Raw genomic sequence first — 8075 nt, 5'->3', positions numbered from 1 at the left:
TTTACAACGAAAATTTTGTGACACATTCATATTTTTTTATCAATTGGATTTAGACAAATAAATAGTTTGCATTTGGCTGCTAGATTATGGGCTATGATGAATCAAAGTGACCAATCTTAGGTTTAATAGATACCTCATATTAGAAAGAATGCAGAGAAGATTTACGAGGATGTTGGCAGGACTTAAAAGATTGGGAGGCATTGATAGTGATATTTCAGGAATCACTAGTCAGGTGGTCAAAGATGATTGGGGAAATTGCCAATATTACCCCTCTGCCCAAAACTGGACCAAAGCAGAATAGTGGGAACTAAGGCCGGTTAGTCTGACTTGGTGGTTGGTAAGATTTTAGAGTCCATTATAAAGGATGAGGTTACGGAGTACTTAAAAGTTCACGATAAAATAGGCAGAAGGTCAGCATGGCTTTGTGAAGGGGAGGCCTTGTTTGACAAATTGCTGGAATTCTTTGAAAAAAATAAATAGCAGGACAAAGGAGAGTCAGTAGATGTTGTTTACTTAGATTTTCAGAAAGCCTTTGACAAGGTGCCACACGTTAGCTGCTTAGGAAGACGAGAGTTCACAGTATCAAAGGGCAGATGCTAGCGTGGATAGCGGGTTGGCTGGATGGCAGGAGACAAAGAGTAGCAAAGAGGGGGATTTTTCTGGTTGTCTGCCGGTGACGGTGGAGTTCCGCAGCGGAGGTGCGTGGCTGGCTGCTGGAGTGCCACTTCACTTGTATATTAATTTTTGGACGAGGGGATTGAATTCTTTTGTGGCAAAGTTTGTGGATGATACGAAAATAGGTGGAAGGGCAGGTAGTGTAAAGAAAGCGCGGACTCTGCAGAAGGACTTGCATAGGATGGGAGAGTGGGCAGAGAAGTGGCAGATGGAATAGAGTGCAGCAAAGTGTGGAGTCATGCATTGGTTGGTAGTCGGGATAAAGGTGTAGACTATTTTCTAATGGAGTGAGAAATCCAGAATCGGAGGCGCAAAGTTGACTTGGGAGTGCTGGTGTAGATTCCCAAAATGTTACCTGCAAGTCGAATCGGTAGTAAAGAAAGCAAACTCAATGCTAGAATTTATTTCAGAAGGGCTTGTCTACAAAAACAGGGATGTAATGTTGAGGCTCTATAAATCGCTGGTAAGGCTGCATTGGAATATATTAAGAGCAATTTTGGGCACCATATCTGAGGAAGATGTGCTGGCGCTGGAGGGGGTCAGAGGAGGTTTTCAAGAATGATCTCAGGAACGAGTAGGTTGACCTATGATGAGCGTTTGTCAGCACTGGTGGGTTGGAGTTTAGAAGAATGAAGGGGGAACCTCATTGAAACCTTACAGAATAGTGAAAGGATTGGATAGAGAGTGGATGTGGAGAGGATGCTTCAACTAGTGGGAGAGTCTAGGACTATAGATCATAGCCTCAGATTAAAGGACATTCATTTAGGAAGGAGATGAGGAGAATTTTCTTTAGTCAGAGGGTGGTGAATCTGTTGAATACTTTGCCACAGAAGGCTGTGGAGACCAATTCAGTGGATATTTTTACGGTGGAGATATGTAGATTTTTGGTTAGTATTGGTGTCAGAGGTATAGGTGGGGAGAAGCAGGAGAATGTGTTTAGGAGGGAGAGATAGATCAGCCATGATTGAATGGCAGAGTAGTCATGATGGGCCGCATGGCCTAATTCGACTATTCCTTATCACTAGAGGCCCTGAGCTGTAGGGAGAGGTTGGGCAGGTGAGGACATTATTCCTCAGAGGCGCAAGAAGATGGGGGGGTGATCATATATAGGTGTATAGATCATGAGGATAATAGATAGAGTGGGGCAGGGTCTTTTGCCCAAGGTAGGGGAATCAAGAACAGAGAACATAAGATTAGGGTGAGAGGAGAAAGATATAATAGGAACATGAGGGGCAATTGTTTCACACACCAGGTAGTGGGTATGTGAGACAAGCTGACAGAGGCACTAACTGAGACATGTATAGAACAAGATGTAAAATACATTTGGACAGATCCATACATTTGAAAGGTTAAGAGGGGTATGGGCCAAATGTGGGCAGATGGGGCATCTGGTCGGCATGGACAAGGTGGGCCAAGGGCCTGTTTCTATGACTCTATCATCCAAAAACTCCAGTGTTTCATAATGCATGATAATTCTATACATAGTTGGGTTGGTTGATATTGCTCATATGTAGTTAAAGGAACAAGTCACATGGGATTAGTTTCACTTCTCTGCAAGAGTTTTAACTGTCTGTCTGGATAATGTGATGTGTGTACGAACGCACACTCTTTCTAAACACACAGTAATCCAGCCTGAGTCATTGCCCAACTTTCACTAATGGCAGTGATAAATGAATTGAACGGCTTGGATACAATAACCCTCAGCGTATTCAAGTCTTTAAAATATATTTTTTTAATTGGGAGTTTTATGTACATAAAGAGATAACTGTAAGTCACATGGGGCGGCACAGTGGTGCAGCAGTGGAGTTGCAGCCTTACAACACCAGGACCCGGGTTTGATCCCGACTATGGGTGCAGTCTGTACGGAGTTTGTACGTTCTTCCCGTGACCTGCGTGGGTTTTTCTCCGAGATCTTCGGTTTCCTTCCACACTCCAAAGACATACAGGTTTGTAAGTTAATTGGCTTCAGTAAAATTGTACATTGTCCCTAGTGTGTGTAGGATAGTGTTAATGTGCTGGGGTTGCGGTTTGTGCGGACCCGGTGGGCCGAAGGGCCTGTTTCCGCACTGTGCCTCTAAACTAAACTAAACTAAACTAAATGGTTGCCTTTATTTCAATCTGGGCACAATATTTTAGATGATAATTCAGAAGATTTCTGCTATTAATCCTCCCTGCTTGACATTTTCTAACATTGTAAAACCATTTGAGTTGAACAGCTGTCCAAATTATCACCTTTAAAATACTTGTCCCTCAAAGGAGCACATTAATGAATCTCATCTGAACAAACTAGACTTTCATGGTAAAGTTTCCAAAACATAATTAAAAGAAGATCAAGTTCTCCGCCAAAGATTGTGACATAGGGCAGCACAGTAGAGTTGCTGCTTTACAGCGCCAGAGACCCGGGTTCGATCTTGGGGCTATGGAATCAAGGGGTATGGGGAGAAGGCAGGCACGGGTTACTGATTGTGGATGATCAGCCAAGATCACAATGAATAGCGGTGTTGGCTCAAAAGGCCGAATGGCCTCCTCCTGCACCTATTTTCTTTGTTTCTATGTTTCTATGTTTGTAGGTCGATTGGCTTTGGCAAATTGTTTAAAAAATGTCCCTAGAGCGTAGGATAGTGTTGGTGTACAGGGTGATTGGTGGTCTGCATGACGTGGATTTTGCAATTGGGATGCCAACAGCAAAAATCGTCCCCCCAAGCATTCCCTCAAAAGTTCATGAACCATTTGCTCAGATTCACCTGGTTAAACAAATGTATCATTACTTTTTATTTTCATTTTGGTTACTTAACTCATGATCGTATCATAATTTTCTTCCCGATTCTTGAAAAATATATATAACTTGCACCATGAAGATCAAAGATCGAATCAAATTGTTTCATGATTCTTGACCGTAAGACTATAAGATGTAAAAGCAGATCAGTCATTAGGCCCATCGAGTCTGCTCCGCCATTCGATCATGGCAGATCTTTGTTCAGGATCAGGATAGTCAGGATAGAAGTTGGGATGTAATGTTAAAATTGTACAAGGCATTGGTGAGGCCATTCTGGAGTATGGTGTACAATTTTGGTCGCCTAATTATAGGAAGGATGTCAACAAATAGAGAGAGTACAGAGGAGATTTACTAGAATGTTGCCTGGGTTTCAGCAACTGAGTTACAGAGAAAGGTTGAACAAGTTAGGGCTTTATTCTTTGGAGCGCAGAAGGTTAAGGGGGGACTTGATAGAGGTTTTTAAAATGATGAGAGGGATAGACAGAGTTGACGTGGAAAAGCTTTTCCCCACTGAGAGTAGGGAAGATTCAAACAAGGGGACATGACTTGAGAATTAAGGGACTGAAGTTTAGGGGTAACATGAGGGGAACTTCTTTACTCAGAGAGTGGTAGCTGTGTGGAATGAACTTCCAGTGAAGGTGGTGGAGGCAGGTTCGTTTTTATCATTTAAAAATAAATTGGATAGTTATATGGTGAGAAAGGAATGGAGGTTATGGTCTGAGCGCAGGTATATGGACTAGGGGAGATTATGTGTTCAGCACGGACTAGAGGGGTCGAGATGGCCTGTTTCCGTGCTGTAATTGTTATATGGTTATATGGTTATATGGTTATCTATTTTTCCCTCTCAACCCCATTCTCCTGCCTTCTCACTATAACTGATGCCCTTACTAATCAGGAACCTGTCAATCTGCGTGTTAAAATACCCAATGTCTTGGCCTTCACATTTGTATGTGGCAATGAACCACCAAATCATCAATGATTTAAAAACTGCTTCTAAAATGTTTTTTGGAAACCCTTCATTCTATCAATTTAGTTTAGTTTAGTTTAGAGATACAGCGCAGAAACAGGCCCTTTGGTCCACCGAGTCTGCGCCGACCAGCGACACATTAGGGACAATTTACATGTTTTTTTTTAACCAAAGCCAATTAACCTACAACCTGTACGTCTTTGAGTTTGGAAGGAAACCGGAGCACCCAGAGGAAACCCAGGCAGGTCACGGGATTACGTGCAAACTCCAGACAGAAAGCACCAATGGTCAGATGGAACCCGGATCTCTGGTGCTGTAAGGCAGCAACTCTACCGCTGCGCCACCGTGTCGCCTGTTATCCTGCCTTCTCACTGTAACCTTTGAAACCCTTACTAATCAAGATCCTCAATCCAGACTTTAAAACTACCCAATGCCTTGACCTCCATAGTCGCCAGTGGCAATGAATGGCGTAGATTCACGAACAATTCGTCAATAATTAAAAAATGCTCATAAAATGGCTACTGGAAACCCTCCTTCCTATCAATTTCTCCTTTGATTTAATTTAGGTTAGTTTAGTTTAGAGATACAGCGCGGAAACAGGCCCTTGGGCCGACCATGTCCACACCAACCAGCAATCCGCGCACGCTGACACTATCCTACACACATGAGGGACAATTTACAATTATAGCAAGCCAATTAACTTACAAGCCTGCATGTCTTTGGAGAGTGGGAGGAAACCGAAAATCTTGGAGAAAACCCATGCATGTCTTGGGGAGAACGTACAAACTCCATTCAGACAGCATAAGCTGTCGGGATCGAACCCGGTCTCCAACGCTGAAGTGGTGTAAGGCTGCAACTCTACCGCTGCGCCACCGAGCTGATTTGATTTAATTTTCTCAACACTTTGTCATCATATCATCATACAACTATTAAAAGTCTGATCTTGTATGTGGATGTGTGGTGTGTGTGGTGTGTGGTGTGTGTGTGTGTGGTGTGTGTGTGTGTGTGGTGTGTGTGTGTGTTTATTTGTTTGTGTGTTGTCACATCTTCTCGAAAAACAACGCGCTAACCGTAAAATATTTACATATTCCGGTAGAGATTTACCTCCTGAAGTCCGAAATCGGCTTATCTGAAAATGTTGTCCTTTATTTCTTGAGTTATTAATCAAAATGTTAGTGTGTGTGTGTGGTGGGGGGGGGGGGGGTCGGTTAATGTGTGCGTGATGCCACAGCCGCCACCCGCCCCCAGCAACCGCACATTGAGAGGAGTGACCCAACGGGTCCCACTTGGTCTAGTAAGTATTATTAGTCTTTGCAATGTGTTCATCTGTAATAACATTAAGCACGATCCCATTAGTGATGCCACTATTCCAACAGTATATATAAGCCTTAGCAAATCAGCAGCATCATTGCAGAGGAATAACGGAGTTACATTTCAGGCCTGTACCCATTGAGCCGAGACTTAAGGCTGACTTTGAACATTCAGCCTGAAGTGGATTCTCACAACACACAAGATACCTAAAACATTTGCATTCTTCAGCCCCTCTGTTAGCATTTTATATTGGGTTCCCAGCTAATTTGGGTTAGCAACTACAGACGTTGTGAATGATTTAACATCAGCTTCCCTGGTTAAAGGCCTTTACAAACATGACTTTGATGAATTTCGTAGCTGGCTGCACAGCAGCAGCAGCAGCAGGTTCCTGTCTCCAAGATATGCCGAGGTCTGTGAGGGCTGTGGAGAGATCATACCCACTGCATGTGGGACACAGTAGCTCAGCAGCACAAGAAGGAAGATGTGCTGGGAGATTACCACAGAGGTAATAGCTACAAAATCATATCATGCTCATGGATACTGTGCCAATAAAAGTTCAGTACAGCATAAAGCAAAGGGCAATGCGCATAAATCCAAGCTTTTCAGCCCACCGAGTGCGTCTTCAGTCCTTTTGCCTCATACCATCTGTCCATTCATCTCTGGCCTTTGTCCAACCATCTGCCTATCAAAAACCACTCCTCACCTGTATCAACCTGTTACTTGCCAGGTTTTGTCCTGCCCCTCCTCTCTTCCAGCTTTCATAAGGTCATGTGATAGGAGTAGAATTAGGCCATTTGGCCCATCAACTGTACTCCGCCATTCAATCATGGCTGATCTATCTTTCCCTCCTAACCCCATTCTCCTGCCTTCTCCTCGTCACCTCTGGCACCCGTACTAATCGAGTATCTATCTATCTCTGCCTTAAATATATCCTCCGACAGCCTTTGCCTCCACAGCCTTCTGTGGCAAAGAAATCCGCGGATTCCACCTCCCTTTCTTCCCCCCCCCCCTTATAATCAGTCTGAAGAAAGGTCCCAACATGAAACGTCACCTATCCATGTTCTCCAGAGATGCTGCCCGTTCTGCTGAGTTACTACAGCACATTGAGTCTTCGAATATGTGTATTGACATTAAGTACCCATCTACATTAAATTATAGTAGTCCCATCTTATATTCCTCACATTCCCAGCAAACCTCCAGTTTCTATCACTCACCTGCAACCTTGGAGCAATACACAGTGGCCATTCAGGTGCCAACTCCCACATCTTTAGGAGAGTAAGTAAGTAGGTTTTATTTATATAGCATGTTTTAAGTCAACTCGCATTGACGTCAAAGTGCTTTACATAAAATAGCTAATAAGTTTCCATACCATAGAAAAGGTTACAAAAAAATAAAGAAAGGAGCTAGGAGAATGGGGCTGAGAGGGATAAATAATTAATCCGTGATTTAAACGAGGGCCAACTAGCCTAATTCAGCTCCTAGGTCTGATGAAATTCATTATCATAGTCAGCATAGTTGGCAAAGTACTTACAACCTCAGCAATACACAGGGTAGGGTGGATAGGGTAGACAGTCAGAACCTTTATCCTAGGATGGAATAATCAAAATTAGATGGCATAGCTTTGATATGATGTGGAGAAAGTTTAAAGGAGATTGGCGGGCAGGTTTTTACATAGAGGGTGATGTGGAAAATATGATAGTGGCATTCTGGATAGGCACATGGATATGCAAGGATTGAGGGATAAGGATTAAGCACAGGTATATAATTGATGGTCTTGGCATCATGTACACCATTGGGGCCGAAGGGCTTTTTTCATGTGCTGCACTGTTCTAACCTCTATGTACGTCACAAAATGACAAACTAATTATAAAATTCCCTGGAATAAAGAACATTCTAAACGTTACTACAATAAGAAGGGACAAAGTATTCCTGAACACAACGAAAAAGTAATGGACACTTTCTACCTTCAGATTTGCATCAATTTTTTATTCTTGAATCTACTAGTTCGACATGTCTCCTGTGGCTGGTGCTGTGTTTGATTGCTTCCATTTAAGATGTACCATCTCTCTCACTCAGATAATGATCCATCACATGCTCTGCTGGCTTATCTCGTTCCCATCTTCTCTTCACTTTAACACCCTGGACCGTGATGAGATTCATCCCATTATAGTCATACACCCACTATGCTGCCTAGCTTTAAAAGGTGATGGTAACTACCTTGCAAAATTGGCTAAGTGGTCCGAGATAGAGAGTTGGAGGAACGCAATGGGTTTTTTTTTTGTCGGAGGCGAGAACATTTTTACCAGCATTATATTCAATTGGATTTACGCAATGGAGAGACACCAT

General features: G+C 43.0%; 1 protein-coding gene across 1 annotated transcript in view; it reads right to left on the bottom strand.

Moving 5' to 3' along the window:
- Window positions 1-6974, bottom strand: part of LOC116980121 (otolin-1-like) — a 7969-nt gene extending 995 nt beyond the window's left edge. The window contains exon 1 of the mRNA XM_033032231.1: window positions 6944-6974. Coding sequence (XP_032888122.1) covers window positions 6944-6974 — 31 coding nt within the window. The remainder of the gene's footprint in view (window positions 1-6943) is intronic.
- Window positions 6975-8075: the final 1101 nt, after the last annotated feature.

This window comes from Amblyraja radiata, chromosome 13 (assembly GCF_010909765.2).
Source record: "Amblyraja radiata isolate CabotCenter1 chromosome 13, sAmbRad1.1.pri, whole genome shotgun sequence".
Classification (NCBI taxonomy): Eukaryota; Metazoa; Chordata; class Chondrichthyes; order Rajiformes; family Rajidae; genus Amblyraja; species Amblyraja radiata.
Note: the sequence above shows the minus strand (reverse complement) of the source record. Positions and strands in the feature narration are given on the sequence as shown.